This window comes from Lepisosteus oculatus, chromosome 12 (assembly GCF_040954835.1).
Source record: "Lepisosteus oculatus isolate fLepOcu1 chromosome 12, fLepOcu1.hap2, whole genome shotgun sequence".
Classification (NCBI taxonomy): Eukaryota; Metazoa; Chordata; class Actinopteri; order Semionotiformes; family Lepisosteidae; genus Lepisosteus; species Lepisosteus oculatus.
This window is the reverse complement of record NC_090707.1, coordinates 5,108,611-5,134,073: the sequence shown is the minus strand read 5'-3', so window position 1 is coordinate 5,134,073 and position 25,463 is coordinate 5,108,611. Positions and strand designations below refer to the sequence as shown.

Here is a 25,463-nt window from a genome sequence, read left to right as displayed (position 1 = left end):
AAGAATGGTTTCACCAATAGTGAGTGCTGCTTCAAATCAGTATTATAGATTTCCTTTTAATCAGTTCTAAGCACCATGCCCATCAGTCTGTATTCTAGTGTCCTTTACAATTGACGTTAATTCATGACACCCTTCTCACTTTCTCATACATTTCAGCCACTGCCAACATGTAATGTGTTCCAGAAAAGAACACAAATATTTTCAAACACTTGCCAGCAGTTTTACACACTTGGTAGGTTTTCAGAGAAAATGGGAAAAGCAGATGGGATTATTAAGATAAAAACCCTTCCAATGTTAGTAATGGAAAAGAAACAGAGAGTCCTCTGCAACAGAGGGTGACATGTTAGAAAACACCACATCTAAGCTCAGCTTTAAGATTAATACGCCGGGGCTTAGGAAATGAAATGTTTGCGGATCAAAGTCAAGTCGAAGTTGACTCGGAACAGATCATTCTAAAGCACTGCTGCTTTGTTTTTTGTTTTTCCAGGAAGTTCCCTAATGAATTTAAACGAAGTAACAAATTCCTCTTCATCCCCGATGGTATTTTATTCTGATTGTATTTTAAAAGTGCACCGGCAATTCCATTTCATCTGGACGGAGAGGAAATGATGCAGTTGTCCCTGACACTGTGATGTGAAAGTGCTCCTGCTGTCTCAAGTGAAGGGGTTGTGATGCAAATGTCACATGGCAGCCATCATCACTGCGCCTCGCACACAGGCCTCGTCAGTGTTTTCTCTAACTTAAACATATGATATAGCTTTTGGCAAAGGCTGTGGAGCCCACAGGATGTCCCTCCCTTTTTAGTGTGTAGTAATTGTTATCCTTGCATCAGAGCTTTTTACTGGTTATTCCAGAACCTCTCTCTCATGGTTTCTAACAAACTGTAGTATTCCAGTTTGCAGTGCTGCAGGTCAGCTGTTATGTACAGGACAACACAGAATGTCTCACTTGGCTAGGAGGTGAAGATTATGCAAACCTGCTCTATGCAAACAGAGAGTACATCTTTACCATTTACCAGCTTGAATATTTCACCTTTGAGAGGCTAACTGCGAGTATGAGGCAGTACAATTTCTAGAAACCTGCATACTCCATAAGTGTGGAGACCCAGTGATACTGTATAGAGATGTAGTGCTGAAAGGGGAGAGTTGTTACGTATGTTAGTTGTTGCGTCTCTTTTTTTGGCTAAAGCTGCTTTTCAGCATTACGTTCTTTTCTCATGAATTTACAGAAGGATAATAATGAAAGTCCTTTTAGGTATTTGAGACTGAACTATAGAGTTTTGAAAATGCCTTTCACAACCATCATTTTTATGTTATTCCTAGTATCGGTGAAACAAAAATAGATTTTAAGTACTGTGAACGTTTTTTCAGAATGTCAGTAACGTCTTTTAATATAGTAAACCTTAAGCATTGCTTGAACATATTTAACTTCTAAGGCAGCAAATATGGTTCTGACATTTCTGTCCCTGCTCATTTATGTGAAAGGAAAACCAATAGCTGCCATTTGGATGTTACCTCTGCTGCATGAATTGAAAGCTGAGCTGCTGCTGTATAGATTGTCAAACAGGTTAAACGGGTAGGAGACAAGGAGAGCTGAATGTAAAGAAGAAACTGTCTTGTATAACGTCTTGTAAATTGAAATTTTGGTAATACTCTATTTTATAGTACCGTTAACACCCATATAATGACGAGTTATGTAATTCAATTCTAATTACAGTGAGACTATCAAAGTATTGGTAGTCACCCAGTGAAACTGATTTTCATAATATTGCTTAGTAACTACTAATTACATATTAGCCATAATTCTGTCAAATAAAATCCAGCTGCAGACTCTTTTCTCATATTGCCAAGTTAGGTCAAAAAGATTTCAAGAGCGGTCAGAGACCGAATATTTATTTTTAAAGAATTTTAATATATTTTGACATTCAAAACTTTAATATTTTTGAATTGTTGGATGTATGCATGTTATTTAAAATAATGAGTAATATAAATAATTCTATTGGTTATTAAGAACCATTATTAAAAAAATAAGGAACCTAAGTAATAGGTTTATTCCATGCTGAAAAGAGAAGAGTGAAAGCACAAAAAAAATAATATAGGTCTTTGTCTTTGGGACAAAAGACAAATCTGTATACCTACAGTAGCTGAAAGCTGTTCAGCTGTGACAAATGAAAAGACTTCTTATAATTCTTATATGATTTCTTATTGCCATTCAGTTGTGGGATTTTGCTTATCATTCTCGATTCACGTCACTGCTTCTTAAACCTTTGACAGAGGAGATGATAAACAAATCTTCGTTAAGCCCACGCACCAATCTCCATGGCACAGGGAACAGAAGCGTTGGGCAATATCGAGGCCACCAATTCTTAACACATTCTTACATTTAAATGGTAGAGGTGTATGCTAGATGTTTGGACTACTACTTGGTGATACAAAACCGTGACCCTCTCTCGTAATTCTAGAAGCTCCACCACTGAAAGGTTTCCCTCTGTCATCTCTGGGACTGTATCCTTCAGTCCTGCCTTTGAGCTCTGAGTTAGTCTATTTCTGTCTTACTATAGATCAGCTTGTTTGCAGCCTTGTTCTGCATGTCCTGGCACTGGCCAACTCCAAACAGCAGCATCAAGCAGCCAGTGTTCTGAGAGAGATTGCTTTCAGCACTGCTTCATTCCTCATGCACCACTGAAACAGTCAGAAGAGACCACGCTGAATCTGAAAACTTCATCGGCAGCCTAGGGGAGACACAATCCTACTCTAATTCACACTAATTCACTTCACTCCAACTTCAAAAGGAAGGATCCTTGTCTGTCTGTTTTCATCACTGCGTGGCAGGGGTCTTAGTAGGGTGTTTGATCATGTTTTGGATGCTTTCTGTTGAGCTGATCTGGCAATAATCAAGGAGCACAACACTCGGGGATCATCTTATTCCTGCTATGTGTGCGAATTCTTAGGACGCCTCTTTAGCTGTGCAGTACTTAGAATATTAATTGTTAAATTGTGTCTTGCCATCCTTTTATTATCCTTTTCTTAATTATTGACAATTAGGGTTATGCAAAAAGTATAATTTTTTCTCCCCTAGGCTGCCGATTTAAGTTTTTCAGATTCGATGTCATCTCTTCTGACTGTTTGTTACAATGGAGGTGTATTCATGAGAATGGACTGCCATTTTTGCTAGCTCAACATCGGTCTCCTTGATGCCTCAGTGTGTCCTGCAGAGGTAGATCTACACTTAAAAATCTCCTTCCCTGCTTCCTTCAGCTTCTGAAAGCCAGGACACTCCACTCATTGCTGTTTACGCCCTCGAATTTAAACCCTGTACTTGAAATAGTCCAATGCCAGCTGAAGAAAGTATGCAACCTTGTTAGTGCTGAACACTGTGCTGGACCATTTCAAAGAGGGATCTGAGGTGCAATTTTCCTTCTCCCTCAGTGGACCTGACATTGACGAGATGGACTTTGCTGGTGCTAACTGGACAAATGCAGCTGGGGAAAAATCCAGGAAATTGAAGCTGTGGCAACATGCGAGGATTGATACTGCATGTGTTCCCCATGTGCTTATTTTATCACAGATAGTATTCCTGCTGCAGCAGCTCCTGTTGTTTGATCTCATCTGTTAGCTTCTCTGTGACCATAGTTTGCTTAACTTTACCTTGTGTAAACTGTAGTCTATGAATGTCATCTATGAAACACATACTGTCTGGCTGACAAGATTGAAGAAATTAGCTTATTTGCTCAAGGTCTCTCAAGGTTCATGTGCCTGTTTAAACTGTCTGCTTTTCGTTTTTATGTCAAGCTTCTTACATGCTACATTACTCACTCTGCCTGATAGAGAGCAATCCGTGCCAGCTTTCTGTTCCATCGGATCAGACGTGAAGTATTTAAAATCGGACAAGATGCAAATTACATTGTCTGAGGCTCGTCTGATACTGCCGATTCTGTACAGCTTAGTAACAGTTTCTATAATACTGTGATGAACGGTCACCTCTCATATTCATCACTTAGTTTTCCACCTGCTTGTGTGTGTACAGTACATATCTATATACACGTGAATGTGTTGTTCTGCTTTACGCTGCGTTATCCTTGGTGTTTTAAGCTGTTAACCGTTCCTTCATTTTGTAAACCAAATATTTTTAAAAAGCTGCTCACAATATGTTTGATGGTGTGGTTTGTGTTTGAGCATAACTCTAACAGGAGCAGGGTTCAGTGTTCAGACTCTGTCTGGGCCCACAGAAGATGGCAGCTTGGCATCCATCTTTATTACCAGTTAAATGTGAATCATATTAATGGCATTAAGAAAGGTGTAAAGAAACGTCTACCGAGAGAATACATAGAGCATAAAAAAGGTTAAAAAAGATATGATTCAGCCCATCTAGCCCACAAGTTAATTGGTGCAAGAATCTCATCCAAATTTCTTGAATGAAGCCAGTGTATTGTCTTCAACAGCATGTCTGGGTAGGTAAGATCCTCCTGTTTTGAATGCGTGGCTTTAAATGCACTTTTTACATTGTTTCCATGTGTGTCCTGCAAGCACAAATGTCCTTTGCAGCAATGTCCTCCTTAATACAATACATGTGATAATGTATTTCATTGAACTTAAAGATTTTTTTTTTTCATATACTCTAAATTGTGTTTGTGTCGCTTCTTATGTTCCTTAACTGGATTCCAGTGGAAATAAGTCTACATACCTAATATATAGAGTTAATTAACTTTTAAATTATTTATGAATTTTGTAGAGCACTTTTGTATATTATTGTTAGACTGCTTAACTGATATGTTTATTCATGAGCTTTCCATTTAATACAATGTTTTGTTACACCATATAATTCATGATGACTTAAGAAAAAAAAACAAAATTGGAATAACATTTTTTGTGTGACGTTTGCAAAAAAGAGGCAAAACTATTTGCGTACTGTATGATGCAAGGTCATTTGCTCAGGATGTGAAATCAAGAAATAACACACATGTGTGGTATAATTTGGTGAGTAGTTCATCAGTTCCTGTTCAGAAGGCATGACAGAAATCATATTGCATTCTTCCTGGAGAAAATCTAAATGATCTGACCTGACAGAACCTTCGTCTGTCGTCGGAGAATAAAGCTGATTAAAAACCCGAACCCTGTCAAGCCTTATTAATTTTCAAAATGGGTTGAAACAAAGGCTGAGCTTTTGTAACGTATCAATAAGATTTTATTACGGAGCTGCAAGAAGTCCTGTGGCGTCACAGAAAGGATGGGAAATGTTTTTGTGCGCCTGTGTATGTGTAGCCCCATATTAGATCTTCTAAAAAAAACATGATCTCTGTGGTTTGATGAGAGAGTTGTGAATTCAGTAAACGCGGCTGTTTCATTTGTTATTTAACACATAGTGTAAACTTTATGTTAGGATCTAAGATAGAAATTCACCCCACTGGACCTAGCAAGAAATTATTTGAACCCACAATTCTTTTAACAGTTTTCTTTGTTTGGTTTATTATAACATTTAGATTTAATAAGACTTTGTTGCATACTTTGTTTCCATCCATCATACACATACTTTTTAAAAGAGTCCTCTTTTCTAGACTAGAAGTTGGTATTGTTTTTCAGACATTGGCTACATGTGCTATACTGTGACATCATTTTCAAAGGATATTTTTTGTTCTTTGGTTTAGAGGAAAATGCACCGTAAAAATAAGAATAATAAATATTAGAAGATTTTTTTTCTTTTTTGTATTACTGTAGGTAATTTTCCCATACGGTTAGTGTTGATTTCAGCCAGCCTGAAAACATTCTGTAATTTTATAGTATAGTTGGAGCGTGTCACAGGGCAGCTGCCTGCTTCCAGTTGGCTTTCGTTTTATTAGTGATTTCCAACAAACCGTTGCCTTAATATTGACACATGAATGTTTATTTTCTTTAGGATTTTTTAAAGCAAAATAAAACAGAAAACTCTTGTTCGTTTTGCATGCACAGAGCCCAGCAAGTCTGTACGAGGCCAAAATAAATACATAGTTATACTGATCTATACAGCATCTCTTGTGTGTTGTGTGTTTCTCTCCATAGAGGTAAATGTAATCATCAAAACAATTTCAGGCTTGCAGAGAAATGTGTTTTTAATGGCAGTATCCAAATATTCACTTAGAGACTCTCTCACCTCTTGTGTGCATGGGCAACACAAAGTTTTTACTTTAATGTGCCAGTCATTTAAATTGAGAAGCACATTTTCTTGGTGCTTGGTGTTGCTCACAACAGAATTATGCAGCAGTAGGTTTTACAGTTTTTGTCCTCTAAACCTGATGTGCAGGCTCTGTACAAACAAAGGAAGTGGTTTTCCTCAGGCAACCTTTGCCACATTTTTAAATGTGTTACATCCGGCAAATGTCACGATTCTTGGTACAAGTGACTTTAATTTTAATTGAAGAAGAAAAGGGTAGGTAAATTTCCTTCTTGTTGATGTGTAGATGTGCGTTACTGGCATTATGAACATTGTGTCTGTGAAGTGTCTCTGCCCTTTTTGGGAACACTCAGACAGACTATAAAAATAATTCCCTGGGCATATTGGTCTGTTTTCTTAATCTAATATAGAAACAGGTTTGTATAGCCTGTTGGAAACATTTGGAGCTCATTTGTTTCCAGACAAAAGCTTTTAAAATGTAATTCATAGCGATTTGTCATTGCATGTTTTAATTAGACACAAATATTATTTGTGTTAGAGTTGCTTGTGTCTAAACTTCTGTTCCCTCACTAATCTCAGTTTTAACCAAACAGAGACAGATGCCTTTGAAATACAGTGTAATACTTACAGTGTAGGTAGAAGCTGTCTCTTAGTCATACTATACATTGTCTCTCAAAAATTCCCTGGAATGAATATGATATTTTACCGTAACTCCAGTTCAGTTTTTATAACACCATCTGATATACTGTAGGGTGAGCTATTTCCAATGTAGTCTTCAGTACCAGTTACTGTTGGTTCTTTTATTAGTATCTGCAGAAAACCACAGCCTTAGTGGATGGAAAACACAACATTTCAATAAACAAGTAATACTGGAAAAAATGTTTTGTTTTAAATGAAAAGATACTGAAACTATGACTCTAGCAGGTTGCTCTTGAAGAGATTTAAAACAGAGAATATCTGTCCTGTCCGACAGGTCGGGGCTCTGATACCTGGAATAAGCAGCCTTCTGCTAGTGGATGGATATACAGTATGCAGCTGACAATAAAAGGAGTCAAGGTTTCTAAATTGCTAGCAATGGGGCTGGTGTGTGAATATCTTCAGCCTGAAGTGACAACTTCTGAAAATAATAAGGAACCCCAAAGTCAGTGTGGGGTTTAATGTTGCTTGTGAAGTCTCCCTCAGATACGTGCTAGGATAAAATACAGTAAATTATGCTACAAACCGATAGTTGCTTTCCAGCAGAACCCTACCTTGTGGAAAACTCGCATTCTAATTGTAATTATGGAGTTAGGTTGATGTTTTCTGGAAAACATCATCATAGTCGAGTTTTTCTATACATTTTTGTGTATTACTGTTAGCTGTTAGATATTATTTTAAGAGTGTTACAGTAGATAAATAATGTGTGTACATTTGTATACCTATTATGGGCAATTACTCTGTTTAAGCACCTAAGCATCTGAACTGAGGTGCCTATTTTCAGATCTTTCCTAAGACCTCTTACCCGTTACTACCGGCAACACCTTGTTTTGATTATAGTAACCTCTTCTGATGGTTCTAAATCTGTCATTAACTGATAAGTGTTTTTTATTTGAGGTTCATGGTTGTGCTGTGCTAAAGTGAGACTGAGTTTTGCATGCTACCTCGTAATTGAGATTGACAGCCCTGTTTTATTGCTGTTTTGGACTCGGCTTTCTTGCCTCTGCAATGTGCTTTTAAAAGGGATTTAGAGAACGTAAAAAAATCCTGTCCCAAATTAATTAGATGTAGCCTCGTTTATTCACAAAGGGTTTTTTCATTTACATTCAGCACATTAAACTGTGTTCAAAATACAGTTTATTTAATTGATTGTATAAATATATTACATCAATTTCCCTACAGGATTAATCAAGTATTAACTATCTATCTATATAATTTGGTATATGAATGAATAGATCTAAAATAAACTTCCATACCTTATATACTGAACAAATGACAAATCACTTGGTGAACTGCGTAACTGTAGTTTCTGTTTAAGAGGCCACATTCTAAAGGGTCTGATTGAACTTTCATAACTCCTAGGTTTTCCTGATTACCTGATGACATGGCCAGCCTCCAAGTTGACAAAGTCAAAAGGTTATGTACTGTAAAACGACTTCTGTGGGCTCTTTGAACTTTAGTGAGCTCTATAGTGTTACTAGAATGCATATAAACATGCATAGTTGTATAATGATCTACAGATTCACAAAGTAGACCATCTCACCACCAGGTAGGCTATACAGTATTTCACACAAAGCATTAGTGGCATGATATACTGGAAACATTTTGATTTTGAAAGACTAGATTTTTAAAAAGATTTTGATCAAGAATTTTGATTTTGAAGAGATCAGTTTATTATATGCTGGAAGTTTTTTTAATGTATTGATTCCCAGGATAGGTTTCCACTTTTGTTGACTGGATTTCTGGGATTTGCCTAGCCTCTGCTTTATGAGCTGGAATATGAGGAATAGGGAGGCTTGCAAGGAACTGAGCCTGAGCTCTTCCCCCCTGCAGTCTGTCTGGACACAGAGCACGCATTGAGGTCTTTCTGATCAGTGGTCTCCTGTGGACTGCACCACACAAAGCAATTATGTTCACTAATCCATCTTTAACCACAAAAAATCTGTTTTTTCCCCCAATATGATTTTCTTTTTACTGTAAACCACAGCTCAGGCTGGTCTCATATCCGTATGCTTTGCAGCATCAGCTCCATCTCGGATTGAAAATCATGTGCTTCAACACGCTAATGGCAGTCTTTCATTGTTTCTATCGCTGTGGAAACTGTTCTCCTTCACAATAAAAACAGTGTTTTTTCTAATAGCATCTTAACCACCTAAAGTAGTAAATGCTATGCATTACAAAGCCAGATTCAAATAAGAAATAGTGCAAATTTTCATGTTATCGCCTACTCTACAAGTGTCCCTGAAATGACGTACTTCTGTTTTCTTCATTCCAACACACCCTTCAGATTTCGATGTTAAAGAGAAACAAATGCAAGTGATTTTAAATTACTTTCAGTTCATTTAGCTGGTGATGGAAATGGTGAGCTGGACATGAGTGATGAATAATGGATGGAGATCCTGTGTAGTCTGTCATAAAGCCCTAGAACTACAGCATATATCCATTGCAATCAGTATGTCTGTCATCCAAAATATATTGGTAACACTGGTGCACAGGCATTGTGCTGAATCTAGAGAGGTTTACCTCACTGTCTTATCTGTACAAATGTCATTTTGCTGTAATTTAACCAAAACTGTAAACCTAATGACCTTGCACTGTTTTCCCTAAAAAGTTTAGATGACAGATTCTGAGACTGTAACTTTCTAAAAAAATCAACTAAAGCTGAACTATATTCTGGAATTACTGAAAGGACAAATCTAATGTGACTCAAGAACAAAATCAAATCACAAATCGCGAGGTAGATGATTACATTCTGGTTGCGTGGGTCTTGTTTTCCACCACAAGGGCACCCTGGATCGGGTGATGTGCGGTCATGGTGCTAATTCATTCTGTCGTGCTGTTTTCAGGCTCTCTGTGCTGTTTGAGTGGCATTCATACAGCATTTCTTTACCAGAGTGGCAGGTAGTATAATCATATATCATAATTTAATGAATGTCATGCTTTTCAATAAATTGAAAGAATGGATGAAGGGATTGGGTTTATGTTTATATTTTGTATTTTCTGTCAGAACAGTTATAACAAGGCACCTTGAAGACAATGTGCAGGGTAACGTAAAGCTGTTTATCATGGTAAACTGAAAGGAATTGTACTTAAATTCTCTTTAACAGATACAAGTGCAATTTTTTGGACACCATTGACCTTTTGGTAAGGTGTCATTTTAGCCACTTGGTTCATTCTCTTTTGTTAAAGATCAAAATGACGAAGCAGGCTACCATCACAACGTACAGAATTTAAAAAACAGCATTCGTGCCATTTTGAAGGCGTGTTGGAGATAATCCTTCATGACTGATTTATTAAGACCTCAGGATTTTCAGGACAAAAACATTATCAGCAACAATAACAGCAGTGCCAAGGAATACAGTTTCTGTGTAAACTGTAACTCCACATCAAACATTTTCTGCCAAATGGTGAGAAGAATAAATTACACAGAAAACGGAGATGCCGATTTTATTATTTGAATTTTAACAGTTTACGATACGGGTTTCATATCCATAGAAAGCATGGACACTCCTTAAATTACGTCTTAGTTTCAAAACACCCCTAATGTGTCCAATGATATATTTCTTTCCCGATACCACTGGTTTATTGTGAACATTAATTAAACAGAGTGTCCATTTTTTTCTTTGCAAGAAGTAAGCCTCAGCCCTTGAAGCTGGAAGAAAAAAATCAATCCTGCGGTCTGTTCATAGTGTGTGTCCGAAAGTAAACTTTTCAAAGGCTGCCCTTTGAAAGAAAATAGTAAACAAGCTCAAGGGAATTTAAATCTAACGTGAATATGGGATTAAGCGCTAGTTACATGGAAAAATCTAACATGTAATCCTTTGGTTCAAGTTTGTGGCCGACCGCATTTTTGCTAATAAAATGTTTCGTTCCGCAGTTGATTGCGATGTGAAGTGTTGGTAAATATGCTGGCTCGCAGAGGGGAGGAATGGCAGTTGGGGTTTTTTCTTGGATTGATTGAAGGCCTCTGCTCTGTGGCTGAACCCTGTCCCATCCCACGCAGTCCAGGCACTGCCGTGTTTTACAGCCAGGATGTTTTTCTGGAGCTCCTGGCTTCATTGTCTCTCAGACCCCGGCAGCTTTGTTCTGATGGAGCCCTGCCAGTGCGCTTCCTCTCAGCACAGCCCTGAAGGCTCCAGTGCGTTAGGTGGGGACTGGAGCCATATTAAGCAAAGTGACCTGCTGTATCTAGTTTACATGATGCTTCGGCATCGATATATACAGAAGCCCTTTGCTCTTTTCATCTGACTAACAACGAGACTTGATGTCATTCTTTCCTTATCAGATTCTCTCAGAATGTGCAATCCGTATTTTTCCTACGTAGTCATTGTGTTCTTCTGCGATGTATATCAACATATTCAGATTACAATAAAATACCCTTGTTCTATAGATACTATAAGATAATATGTGATCATTTGTTTTCTTATTCTTCCCCATAATGAGACTGGAGTGTACTGAGAATAGGACTAATGGATTTCTATAAGAACGTGGGACAATTTGCAAAATTCGACACAATATTGTTTGTTGGGTCTTGTTTCCTGAAGAGGTGGCTCTGAGGTCCAGGCAAGGTGCTGCCCTGTTTAAATGCATTTCAATGGGAAATCTGTCTTTGACAGGATGGGTGTTGGAGGCCACTCAACTGAAACTGCACCCACACAAACCTATTGTGTAAAATTTTCCTTTACGGAGTTTTCTGGGGTGGAAAAACAAACAGTAAAATGCTAATTTAAGACCACATTTTGCATCACTGACTCCAGTACATTATCAAGCTAGTCCCTTTAGTTTATCGTTGCTGACTTGTATTGAGGCACATCATTATCCCTTCCCTTGTTTTGTGTTAGAAAATGAAACCTATTTATATTCACATATTAATAGATAGATAAGACTTTATTGATCCCGAAGGGAAATTGATGATAGTAATTGATGATTGAAAGATGAAGTGATGATAATATTCACGTGTTGCCTCAGTGATTCTTTATCTGAAGATGGGAAATAACTGAGAATTGCAAAGTATTTTTTACCTACAAATCTGGCATCTTATTTCATCCTGTGATGAGCTCTGAGTTGGAATCCGAGTTGTACCGAGTTGGAATCTCAGCAACACCTTATCAAGTTCTCGAGTGTTAGAAATGGTCACTTCTGCTTCGAAACAAGATGAACAACACTGATTCAGAATCCTGACTTTAGTGGAGGTTTATATGAAGTGAATCCATGTTTGAAATGATATAGAATTCTATTAAAATCATGCAGCGAGGATGTTTTAAGACCAGCTCCTGCAGGGTCAGCTTTAGGAAGGAAACTTGAAATCCCACTGCACCCAGTAGCCTCCATTTTTAGGGCTCAAGCTTTTGTTAGCTTAGACGGGCTTGGCTGCCAATTGTTCTCCACCCATAATCATTACATCCGCAGCAACTACTCAAAACATTCCGAAGCACAGAAGCTGGTGATAAGCGATAAGGAATTCGAATAGGATCAAACGCCCTCTAGTGGTGATTCAGCAGGCTTGCAGGACACCACACAAGTAGAAAGAATGTAAAACTTGGAAGTACTATTTTCACAGTAGTTTTCACTGAAGTTTAGTCTTTTTATACCCCTCTTTAAAATATCATTATTTTTATTAAGAATGTAAAGCATTAATTGTATGTGTGAATTTCCACAAGCTGAACATAAGCATCACTTGTTTCTTACATAATCAGGCAACGTAACTTCCTTGAGTCAATTCATGAGAACTAAGAAGAACACAAGAACGTCTGCAAACAGGAGGACATTTGCCCCAACCTTGTTTGGATTTTAGTTGGCATAGGATCATGAAAACTACTATTTTATGTGAAACTTTATCAAATGGCTTCAGTCCATGAAAAGTCCATTGAAATTATATTTTATTCCCGACTGGAATAATCTTTTTAACTATCTTGCTCTTGGTCCTTCTAATATGTTTTTATGAGCTTTTTTGTTTTCTTAACTGGACCCTTTTCTATTTTTAATTTATTTTATAATGTGTTTTCTTCCTGCTTATGTCTTCCTAATTAATTTATGAAGCCATTCCAGCCACAGCTTTCTAGTCTACATTTTCTTCCCTGTTCTGTGCATCGAGCAGAATCTTTAAACTGGTGCCCACCAGTACTCTACCGAGTTCATATCAGTCCTGCCCCACTGTACTTTTGTCTCATTCCTTCACAATCACGTGCCTGGGAGGCAGACCTGAAAACACAGCCAGGTTGCTGTTGCAAGTGGTGTTGTTGGACCAGTAGGTGACCATTGCTCCTCTGTATCAGAACTTCCAATCCACTGCTGTAGGAGGCGCTGTCCTCTGGATGACATGTTACAGCCAGGTCCGGCCTACTAGATCACTGCAAACCCTATAGCACTCTTCCTAATAGAGCTGCTATCCTTAGTGTCCAGGCCTGATTCCCCCTTAATTCAGTTAGTGTTGCAATTTCTTGCTCCGCTCATGAGCTGCAGTGCAGTGGATCTGCAGCCTCACCCAGGTGAAAGCTGGACTTCAGGGCTGGGTGACGTTGGGCTCCTTATATTTGCAAAGCAGTCTGGGATCCTTTGGCAACGAAAGCAGTGTATCACATGCCAATAATTATTACCTTGGAAATAAGGAGTGAATTTCATAATGAAAGACTGTATTTGACTCCCTCTCCATCTTTTTGTTTCCTTTTTTCTTAATCTGATGTCTGAGAGCATGCCGGTACATACATTGGGGGCTCTCATTATTGAACGAAGAGCTTGCCCTCTGTCCTGCCTGGGCTCTTTCGGACAGCCCTCAGCATGTGAACAGTGTGTTACGTGTAGAAGCACAAATCCTGTAATCAGTACTTCTCACCAGAGTTTAAGACATGTAATGAATGTTGTCTGTGGTCCAGACCACACCAAGAATAATTTGCATTATCGCCCAGTCCATTTTAAGGAGGTTACTGTTAAGATCCAGTTTCCTCACATTTTTCCTGTTCCTTTTTTTCAGCCACTGAACACAGTCCTCAAACTGATGTCCACACAGGAACGCATCTGGAGGAATGGAAGTCCCCTTCTCAGACAGACAGCACTTACATCTCTTCCAGGACTTTGTTGTCTTTATCCACAAATAGCACCTCTCCTTACGCTGAGGGAACACAATTCTCAGATCATTCCCAAATGAACACGGGGAGAAGCGAACCTTGGAACAGCACCGAGGGGGACCTGACAACATCTGAGCTGACGTCCACTGGGCCTGAGCACAGGCAGAGCACCAAGGGATCAAGACACCTCACCACCCATGTCTCCAGCGGTGAAAACCCCAGCACCGGCCCTCCTAATGTAACTCATCCGTCTTTACCCACAACATCAGACAGTACCCCCAATGCTACTCCACCTCTCAATTCTTCCTGGAGTATCACGGAAGATCCAGAAACGAGCAGCTCTGCTGTCATGTCTCAGAGTTCTCCCTCCTCCTCCAAAACTGGGTTCTCTTCTTCCTCTTCCTCTTCATCCGTGCCACCATCGTTGTCTTCCAATTACAGCGTGCCATTTACAAACAGCTCATGGGCAGATGGGGGTGGCTCAGTGACGTCCATTACCCATAGTCTTACTGACACTGACACTTCAACTGGGCCTCCGCTCCCCAGGACAGATAACAATACAGATGGAAACCAGTCGCTCCCACCAGAGGATGTTACACATGCAAGCATAACCACAGGCCCACCATCACGAACAGAATCGGAGACCACAGCGAAAGACCCCTCCACTGAAATTGGTTCGTCTGAATCCTTAGTCACCAACGGCTCTGTTACAGAGTTGTTCACTTCGAAAATGGAAAAGGTGGAGAAAACTACTGTAGAGAACCCTCCTACAACACAGAAGAGCATCACCGAAAGGACACCTTTGACTGAACAAGACACCCAGGTGATCACGACTTCGCCCCCGGTAACAACCCGTTTCTATGCGCCAGGCACAACAGAGGAGACTCGGACGATTCAGACGGAACACAGTACCTCCTGGGCCACAACTTCCCAGCCCCTGAGCACAGACTCCACCTCTCAGCATCTCTCACCAGCAGGAACTGAAGGAACGCACACTCAGGTCTCTTTGAGGACTAGCGTTCGTCCTACAAATGTGTCAACCTTGGTATTAGAAACAAGTACTGCTACACCGGGCAAAACACCAGGAAAAACTGAACAAACGACAGGTTTTTACAGGAGTACTATGGTGAGCAGTACTGTTACATCCACATCTGCAACTGAGAAACTCACTGAGAAAGCAACCACAATCACCCAGCTTACAAGTACAACAGCTCCAGCGACTACAACACTTCCACCAGGTAAAGTCATCTAGCTTGGCATGTTTCTTCAGGGGGGGCCTCACCTGACTGTCACATGAGTTCTAATATATTAACCTGAATATCAATACCAACTAAATCCTAATGGGAGAAATTTCCTTAATTGTCAGAGGTTTTTTCCTTATCTAAAGCTGAATGTCCCAGTTAGTAATATAACAGCTCCATCTAGTGTTGTGCCACCATAAAAGTTCACTTCAGGAATTTAGATGATCAATAAAATAGTCAAATATTAAACTGGCATTCCTTTTGCCTTTGTTATTGCTTTCTTGCATTGTGTAGAAGGTGTAAATGATATGTCAATCTAAGACTTTTTTCAAAATGGTGCTTTTTCAAGCTTAGTTTATTTGGTTAGAGTTATTTTTACATGCAAGCATATTCTGTACTCATACTTAAAATGCAATTTGCTGGGTGTAAGAAACTTAAATAGGTTCTTAAATTAATAAGATATCAGTGTTAAGTAGCCTCCTATCATTTTTAAAAATGTTTCAGTTATTAACATTTTACAGTGATTCAGGAATATTTAAGACTATGGCAAAATATAAATTAATTGTGTTCAAGACAAGGTGTAATTGAAGAAAAAAACAGATTTCTCTCTACCATTACTAGCATGAAATGTAATTAAATTTTCCTCTTCTGGTGTCTGAGTAAGTGCACAAAGGTTAAACAGCTATTATGATGTATTAAAATATCTGCCTTCCTTTTTTGTGTTGGTCTGTACAGGATAAACACAAGAAATGTTGTTGTAGAAATGTCAAGCCTGGTAGTATCTGTAGATAATCCCTTTTATTGGTATGGCAGATATAAGATACTGCATATGTAAACTACAAAGAATTTGGCTCATCACACAAGGTGTTTTACAATGACTTTTGTGGTCTCCGCTTGGCAATTGCATGTGTTATGAATAAACCATACGGACACAACAGCTGGAACCTCAGCCATGTCAGATAACTTTAGAAGGTTTTGCTGAATGAGATAAGAAGGCTGCGAATTGCTGTGTTCAATATTTGTTTGAACGTCACTGTCCTGGAATTCAGTCAGAGGAGCTCAGAAGCTGCACTGAGGCTCAGATGTGCCTTGATTTGCCACTTATTAGTCCCAGTTGTATTCTGATTGGACTGTTCAAGAGGCCAGCTTCAGGATGTACTGTAGCTTAGCATAACAAGCAGATCACAAACAGGCCTACATCTATGAGCTGGGATTTCTCTCACTTCCTCATGGGCTCCCATCATTCCACAGTGCTTGAGTATTCAGCCCTGAGACAGTTCCAGATGGGTTTCAATAGATTTCAATACTACCGCAACCTTTAACACTTGACTTATTGCTTATCACAACAGAATAGATGGGTATTTTTTCTACTGTTGTCTCTTTTATTTTCAACAGTGAACAAATGCCAGCCAAATCCTTGTGCAAATGGTGGGAAATGTAGTCCTGGAAAATCTCACTGTATTTGTCCGTCGTCCTGGAGAGGGGATAACTGCACCGAAGGTGAAGTCTTCCTGTTCAGCACATCTGCCCATTCTAACTTTTTGTGTGTTTAATTCAGATTTAGCCCTTTCTGTGAAAAGTCTCAAACAATGATGTGAGAAATCTAAGACATATATTTTAATGAGGTTGCTGTATGCTCTTTTTTCTATGATGCATTGCTTTGATCTGCTTTTCGCTTGTAAGCGAATATATTGTAAGAGAATATGGGGAGAGGAGAAGCTGAAACAATATTTTTTTTCTCCTTAGATGAAGGAGAAAAAAATAAGTACCTTAAATCTTCCTACAGATGGATATTTTTAATTTGAGAAATGTACTTTACCTGTAGCTCCAGGATAGCAGTTACAGACATGGTGAAAAGGTATTTGGAAAGTAAACTGAAAGCTGGTGTCCTAAAAGGCCAACTTGAATGGCCACCAAACTAACTGAAGCTTTAAGTTAGAAATAATAAGAAATAATAGAATCCAAACAAATTAGGAAATTAGATCTCAAATGTGAGTTTCAAATGTACCTCAATGAAAGATTTTAGCAACAGAAAGCATTTGGAATGATTACAGTCCTGCAATGTCTGGTGAACACTGTGCCTGTGCAATTTATAGACGGGATTGGTGCAGACTTTACACTGATCTGCAATCTAAGTGTATTACTAGGCCGTTTAATCCCCTCTTCCACTTATGTCCTGCTCAGATGTGGATGAGTGTGTGTCCAGCCCCTGTCCCTCTGGCTCCACGTGTGTCAACACTAAAGGCTCCTTCACCTGTGAGTGTCCCCTGGGCTACAGCTTGGAAAAAGGAAGGACATGTAATCGCGGTAAGACAGAGCACCTGCTAGACTGCTAGACTGAATGTACAGAGCTTTGATAATGATAATAAGTCTTCTCTGGATGAGATATATTAAATGCACCTGAGCAAAAGCCCTGCCTTTAATCCACCCTTTTGGAAATAAAAATGAAAATACTTCACAAAACGAATTAGGGATGCCAACTTATTGAAAAATATTACTGTAAAAGTAATTCCCTAACGGGAAACTATGCTTCACTTTTGTAATAAAGTAAAGTACATTATGTGAAGGGTCATAAAATACTTATGAAATAAGGCCTTATCATAGATCACCAGTGCTTAAACAGCTCAGCTGTAAATATTACTTTGCAGTTCATCATGTTCATGTTCAAGGCCTTTGTTATCAAATCTATTTTTAATTCAAATATTTTTCTAGCAAAGTTAGAGGTGCATGGTGCCTTCTTATACTAGTTTAATTTATACATTAACATTAAGATGACTAATCTCCACTACTTTTGAGGTGTATTCTTTCCATTGCTGATTACTATGGTGGAGAGCCTTTATTTCATTTATTGCAATTCTGCAACTCTTTCAATAGCAAAGACTTTTCTGGGTACCTTCACGGTGAAAAATGTGCACCTAGCGAACACAACGGACAGACGCTTTGATGAGCATGAAATGCAACGAGAAATAATCCAAATGGTAAGGCTGGTTTTGACTTCGATGCAGTTTGATTTTTCTAGTGTTGAACCTGCCTTGTAACAGTAAGGTGTCCTTTTGTGCACGCTGTCTGCTCTTATAAAGCAGTTAATGTGAAGTAAGGAGCCGGGTGAAAAGCAGTTTTTTTTAACAGGGAACACAAAGCCTCCATAGTAAAATTAAAATCCATTTCTGTTAAAAAAATATAATTTAATTTAGACCACAGGTTAATCTAGCTCATAATGTACAGTTGCAGAGTGCAGCATGTGAGGTGCAAATGTGTTCAACTGTGTGTTTTTTATTATGAATAATTTCCCAGTCTCTTAGTAATGCTGCAATGCATTGCTCTATGTCCCATAACCCTCGTATTACTGTTGGTTAAAAGGAAGATTTTCAAGGTTAGGACTGATGAAAGTCCATCTAGATTTTTAAATGGCTTCCGTTTAGAAGAGATAATGGCCGCCATCCAGTCATCATGACTGGAAATGCAACCAAGAGGCTGAAGTCTGGCCATTCCTGTTGGACCTGGTGATGCCCAATTAGTAGGCAGGAACGCTCTGTAACGTTCTGCCCTCCTGGTTTGGGGCAGGTAGGAGGATGCTACTGAGGAGCTCAAAGAAACACCCCGTGGCATCAGGTTTTGTTCATTCGATGTACAATTGAAAATTAATCAGGTCTTTTAATTTGTGAATTGTAATGAGATTATACAGTAATTATTACCTGTTTGATTTCAGAATTATAGGTTCAGTAGAACAGACACTGTACTATGCTTCTGTTTCCTAGCTGAAGCCACTAAATTGGATGCAAAAACACCTGTCTTAAGAAATAGGGTATATAATCTTAATAATCTTAACTTATTCCTTTTTTTCAGCTCAATGCATCACTTTCACTCTTAGGGGGTTATTCTAAGTCAACAGTCACTGTTTCAAGGTATGTTGTTAGTGAATAATCTTCATTTTATTTAAACTTGATTGTGCTTAGCAGAGAAGCTGTGTTAATGGTTAACATGCTTAATGCATTTTCCAACAGGTTATCAAAATGTGGTTAGTTTCTTAGATTTTCCTTCTACAAACTGAAACTGAAACCTATAGTTTTTATTGTAGTCTCAGGCCTGTTAGCTTCATAGCTTTTATTGTCAGTGATGTTACTTATGTTTTGACAGCATTACAGGACATTATTTACTCCCAGGTTTATTCATTTAAAAAGGTGCAAGTTTGCAATGTTCAAGGAAAATGGGAAAATGATAAAAATAATAGTATAGGTATCCCTGAACATGCACTACACAGTTTATGGGTTCGAATTAAAACTGCAATGATTTGTTGCAATTGTGCACGTTTAAGACTTCTTAACATTGCATTCTAACAAAAATATCTATATGTGATTTGTCTTATCTTTAAGTGAGGCCGACGGGATCCGTTGTTCTGCTGTGAACATATTCTCAGTGACTGCTAATGTCACCAGTGTGGATGTGCTTAGGAATATAAATGAATACCTGAAGAGCTGCACTCCAGCTACAACAGGGTGTTGCGTTGTTCATCGGTGCAGCCTGTCCTACAGAGGTAGATCTCTCTTGTTTTTACCTAGTTCTTCATTAACGCTTACACAGTGCAATCAGCAGGTAGTGCAGGTGGGCAGCTGCGTCAGCATGCGTAGGCTGCAAAGGAACAAGTAAAGGTTTATTCCATGCTGAAAAAAAGAAGAAAGAAAACACAACGTTTTGGCCGTGGAGCCTTCTTCGGGAATAAACTTTTACTTGTTCTATAATCAGTAGATGATGTTATACTGTATGAATAAGGAATTAGTTACGAAACGGAAGATTCGTATGAACATTTACATCAAAATGCATTATGACTGCATAGTATATTCTTTTTTTCATCAGTTTTGCAATAATTCAGTAACAATAACTTTGCTATGTTGCCCATTGACTCTGACCTCACTTAGTTTAAGTGTTTCAATTCACCAAAATCAAACACTTCACCGTGCTTAAATCTTCTACTAGGTGTCAGGCTTGGGACATCCACCCCAGGGTCTTTTCAGATTATGAAAAAGAAACTGGGATAGATCATCCAAGCCTGACAAAAGAGAACATGGTGTATGAAGTCCGCTCTGTTCAGGTGGTTTGGAAACTCAAATGAGTTAGTTAGGAATTGTGCTCCGTCTCATTTCTGCCTCAGCATGAGTACTCCCCCTCAGAAAAAAAAAAACTCCACATACAAGGTACTGTATCAGTTTCATTTCTTAGAATTTAGATTTGCTGGCTTTTAGCACTATGCATGAAAAAAAGGTACAGGTAATTAATTGCGGGTACAATTCAGTATAGTGGATGTTTGAAACCCAAACCCATATCCTGGTTCTGTTCTGCAGCTGACAGTTTGTGTGCCAAAAATAATTCCCGCTGTGACACGGAGAGGTCCACATGTGGTGACAGCAGTGGGATTGAAGTCTGTGAGTGCCTGCCAGGATACTTCAAATACAGCGCTGAAGATCTATCATGCAGAGGTATGGCCGTCCCCAGAATCTACAGGAGGTGCACTCCATTTACCTGATGAACTGTTTCAGCTGCTAGTTATCAATACCTTATTAAGGTTTCATACATAGGCTATTAGATAGTTGTAAGTAGTAATAAGACATCACCTACTGTAGGTGTTGCTAAATACAGTAAAAAGGAGAACTTTAATGCGGATATCATGCTTTGTTTTTTGATAAATCTTTGGAAAGTATTTAAGCTATTATTAACTATTAGCTTTTATTAAACAATAATAAAATGTCTTTAATGGTTTATTAAAACTTTGAATATATTGTTGCTATATCTTGTTAAATATCCAGGATATGAACTACAGTGTTAATAGGGCATCTACGCACAAAAGCATACGATTTTAACTGACAGATTACAAGGGAAAAGGTTTTTTATTCCTTTAATGTGTAATTACCAACAGTATATAATATCACCATCTCTCAGTTCTCAAGGCATCGGGTTCCTCTTATAGTCTTTGTCCTCCTGTACTATCAGCTGTGAGAGATATAGTGGAAGTGACACTTGAAGGATGAACACTTGGAACATTTCTGAATTCATAAATAAGTTTGAAATGTGAATAAAGTGAAAATACATGTAAAAACAAACTGCAACTTGACCTTAAAAATGCACAGTTGTGAAGTTTGAAAGACTTTGAAGAATAAAGAGAGGTACAATAAATGTATGTGGTTTTGAAGATAATCCAGGAAACTAACGCCATCAGAACACACTGCCCATAATTGTCCTTGCATTGCTTTATTGAAAACTATTGGAAAAATAAAATATGAAAACCGTCTGTAACAGAATGCAAATGAATTTTTCAAGTAAGAAAACAAAATGCTTCTCGTCTCTTCATTATTGTCACCCTTCTCTTTCTTAGCCTGTAATGATGGGTATAAACTGGAAAATGGCACCTGTGTCAGGTAAGAGGAATGATTAGAAAAAGCAAATTAATAAAGATGTGTTAAACATTAAATGTTTTATTACAGAATTAATGATGTAGGAGTTAAATTATATATGCTTATATTGCAGCTGTCCTTTTGGATTTGGAGGATTCAATTGTGGAAACTGTGAGTAAGCTCTTTCATAATTAGCCATATAAACTGTGCAGAGTTTAGTCTATCAGATTACAGTACATGTTTTGCAATTGTATTTTCTCTCTTTTTTCAGTTTACAAACTTATTGCTCTGGTCGTGTTCCCTGCTGGAGGTGGCTTGCTGTTAATTCTGTTAATTGTTCTAATAGTTACCTGTTGCAGGTGAGTGTAGCACCTCTGACTTTTACTTACAAGTTACATGAATTCATCGTGAGGGATTTTTGCTCATAGTGGGTGTGTAGTTCAGGGCACATTTGTATCTGGGTGCCTGTATCAGCAGCTTATTACTGTACTATTTAAAGTGCATATGAATATTATATTTACTTTATAATCCATTGTTCCATCAGTTGCCTAGGGAGAAAAATGCTACATTTCTGATCACATTTCTGATCGCTGTGTTTTTTCAGGCTGCAGTTATGTTACATGTACGTGCTGTAACTATTTTTATGTAGGTTTTACACATAAAAGGTTACTGAATGATCTTTGGATCTTTGGACATTGGTCTGCATCATCTAGTTATGTTGAGGTCATTGCAAAGGGGTGATTTAGATAAGGTTGTTTATGGAAGGGTACATAAATAGACTTACAGTGAGGCTTCTGTAGCTCATGTCAGACAAGGAAAACCTTACAGTACTGTTGATTCCTCTTACTGACTGACATTTCTGTAGTACTGGAACAGCTCTTCCAAAACAAAAATGCTTCAGAATTTCAAGACTTAACTAGTGTGACTTTGTACAGTATTCCTTGTCTGTACGTTCTACATGTGTAAATGTGTATATCTAAAATACATTGACATTACCTGAAAATAAGAAAGGGGCATCATGCTTTCTGTATTTAAAAACTTAACATTGGACTTAAGGACAATGAGCCAACTTTCTGTCAAGAAGATGATATGAAAAGAACCTGAGGCACTTGCAGTGCATGATGTCTTTACCAGATAAATACTATTCTGTTTCTTCAGAAAATGCTAATAATTAATGCGTTCAATGTTTGCAATATTATCTAATTTGATTCTAAAAAGAATTTATTAACATGTCATTTAATACACAAAATCAGTTCACTGCTTGAATATTGTAAAGAAATCACATTCAAGGCAATTAACATAACAAGAAAAAAAGTATTAAAATCCAAAACCCTGCTTTAAAATATTGCTTACAGGACATTATCAATTCTCTTACTGTTCACAGGAAGGACAAAAATGACATCAGTAAACTAATCTTCAAGAGCGGAGAGTTTCAAATGTCTCCTTACGCAGAGTATCCAAAGAGTAACAGAATCTCCGTGGAGTGGGGGAGAGAGACGATAGAAATGCAGGAGAACGGAAGCACCAAAAACCTTCTTCAGATGACTGACATATATTATTCTGTACGTACAGTTTTTAGATATTGCTGTTGCATCTGCATCACACTGCAAAACAAAAGAAAATGGGGAAAAGAATGTAGAGCTTAGTGAATTCCTATCTTGTGGGTTGTCAAGTGACAAAATAGTAGCGTACATTTTTGGTGCATGTGCAGCGGTTTATAAAGCATTTGTCCTCTAATTCAGAAAGGCTTTTGACAATAATGCCGAGCTTCACTAAACTGCAGTTTCTGCTGAGAAGCCGGAAAAAAAAAAACATCTACTGTACCACGGGAAAATAGGGACTTGTGTACAGCAGCCTGTGGAGAGAGTTCCGTTTCATTGTTTGTTTGTTTGTTTGTTTTTTAAACGTTGCAGCCCGCTCTAAGAAACCATGAGCTGGAGAGAAACGGACTGTACCCTTACTCTGGATTGCCCGGCACTCGCCACTCCTGCATCTACCCCGGACAGTATAACCCCTCGTTCATCAGCGACGACACTCGCAGGAGGGACTATTTCTGACGGCGCACACGCCTGCGGGGGGCGCCACGGGTCCCTGACCGGGCCGGCGCCCGGTCGCCCCGGGGGAGGGTACGGCCCCGCTGGGGCTGGTCGGCTCCGCGCCTCGGCGACACACCGCGAAGAAAGAGCCGAGGAAGCGGCAGCGCGGATGTCGCCTATAAAGACTGATTTCGTTCATTCAAGCACGCAATCGCTTTATGTGCTTTTTAACTGTCGGAGGGAAACCCCTCCTCAAAACGACAGCATGGTGCCGTCTCCCTTGTAATATTACAACGTGGCTAACTTATCTCGAATTCGGTCACGGATTCCTCATCATGTGCCTCTGTCACACATACTGTATGGACACATTTATTTTACAGTGTAAATTGTCTGTTTTTTTTTTTCATTGAAGGTATTTATGTGCATTATCAACGTTTAATATAAATGTCCTTTTCAGCGTAAAACAGATATATTTTAAAAATGTATTTCTCTCTGATGATCAGAGGCGTTCTTTTTTTACCACACTGTAGAACCACTAATACTGTACATTACGTTTGTAATTTTTTCCGCCTCAGGCCTGTGATCTAGTAGTGCCCACGTCGATGAACTTTTCCACCTCCGAACTACTCTTGGCCTGTTTTAAGGTTACTGCAAAACAAAACTGTATGAGGCTCCAGTTCTTCAGATATTACAAACCGTTAATTGTGAAAAATGATCTGATTTACATTACACGTAAAGGGGTGGGTCTCTAAAGGGTCTGGACTTTTAGACTTTGAGCCCAAGACATATTTGAATATAATATCTATGATCTATGATAAGCCATAAATCGCCCCATTGAGAAATTTCTGTTGAAGTTCTGTTCAACCCCCTATTGAGGTTGAACAAAATGGACTCGTGGCAATGTTTGAAATTCTCACTAAGGGGTAAACCTGGTTCTGTGTGGAAAATCACAATCCACCTATTGGTCACCCTTAAACCATTGATTTAAGGCTGTTTAAGAAGGAGAATGTTAGAAAAACATTCTCCGAAAACATACTGTATGTGCCATATCGGTTACCTGCTTTTTATTCCAAATTTTAGAAATTCATTATTATAGAGTGATCCATAAACCCTACTGGGTTGTGTCTCTACAGATTTGATCACCCCTATTCTAGTTAATTTTGGAAGGGGTTAAATCTTACAGTACTTTGTGCCAAAGAACAATTTTCTGTGATCGATATTGATTGCATGCTACAAGGTCGTTAAATACCTTTGGCAGTCATCATGTTAAAAGGGCAATACATGTTCAGGGAGATTTTGAATCAGACCACAAAGGCATCTGCAGTAATGAAAGTACAGGAGTCGTAAAAGATTGACGATTTCCTCTTTGCTTCAGCGGTTGATTTCGATAATCAAATAGCTGTGACCTGCTAGAACCTGCATTACTCCACACAAACCTTTTGCTAAGGGCAGATATTTGGAAACAGTGTGAAACTAGCCTTGGATCTTTTACTTCATTAGTCCCCTGACTGAATAATTGGCCGACAATAGTTCCATCTCTTTCCTTTCATTTTCAGTTAAATTACGTCCCTCCCTTCACTTAGACATGGGTCAGGCTCTGTCTTCCATTTTGTGAAAAGCCACTGTCTTATTTGTGTAGGTGTTTTTACTCTCCATATCACATATCACACTAAAGAAAATGTTTATTTAAGATATACTATGTTAGTCAAATGTTTTTATTTGACAAATCTAACTTTTTTGCTGTTGTTTATTTTGATAAGTTATCTCCCAATTAATTCTGGCGTTCTAGTCAGAAATGCATAGTAAAATAAAATAAATGCAAAGGGTTAAATAAAAGTGGTGCTGGCTGTCAGTTAATTTCTAGACTTTTGTGCATTGTGTTAAAAATCATAA

At 38.5% G+C, this 25,463-nt stretch overlaps 1 protein-coding gene across 1 annotated transcript in view; it reads left to right on the top strand.

The window, feature by feature from the left end:
• heg1 (heart development protein with EGF-like domains 1) overlaps positions 1–25,406 on the top strand; it is a 28,141-nt gene extending 2,735 nt beyond the window's left edge. Inside the window, exons 2-13 of the mRNA XM_015358622.2 lie at positions 13,814–15,145; positions 16,544–16,648; positions 17,333–17,455; positions 18,023–18,126; positions 18,995–19,053; positions 19,522–19,682; positions 20,488–20,622; positions 21,516–21,558; positions 21,668–21,705; positions 21,806–21,893; positions 22,919–23,096; positions 23,448–25,406. Of these exons, the coding sequence (XP_015214108.2) occupies positions 13,814–15,145; positions 16,544–16,648; positions 17,333–17,455; positions 18,023–18,126; positions 18,995–19,053; positions 19,522–19,682; positions 20,488–20,622; positions 21,516–21,558; positions 21,668–21,705; positions 21,806–21,893; positions 22,919–23,096; positions 23,448–23,591 (2,510 nt within the window). The 3' untranslated portion in view covers positions 23,592–25,406. The remainder of the gene's footprint in view (positions 1–13,813; positions 15,146–16,543; positions 16,649–17,332; positions 17,456–18,022; positions 18,127–18,994; positions 19,054–19,521; positions 19,683–20,487; positions 20,623–21,515; positions 21,559–21,667; positions 21,706–21,805; positions 21,894–22,918; positions 23,097–23,447) is intronic.
• The last annotated feature ends 57 nt before the right edge of the window (positions 25,407–25,463 follow it).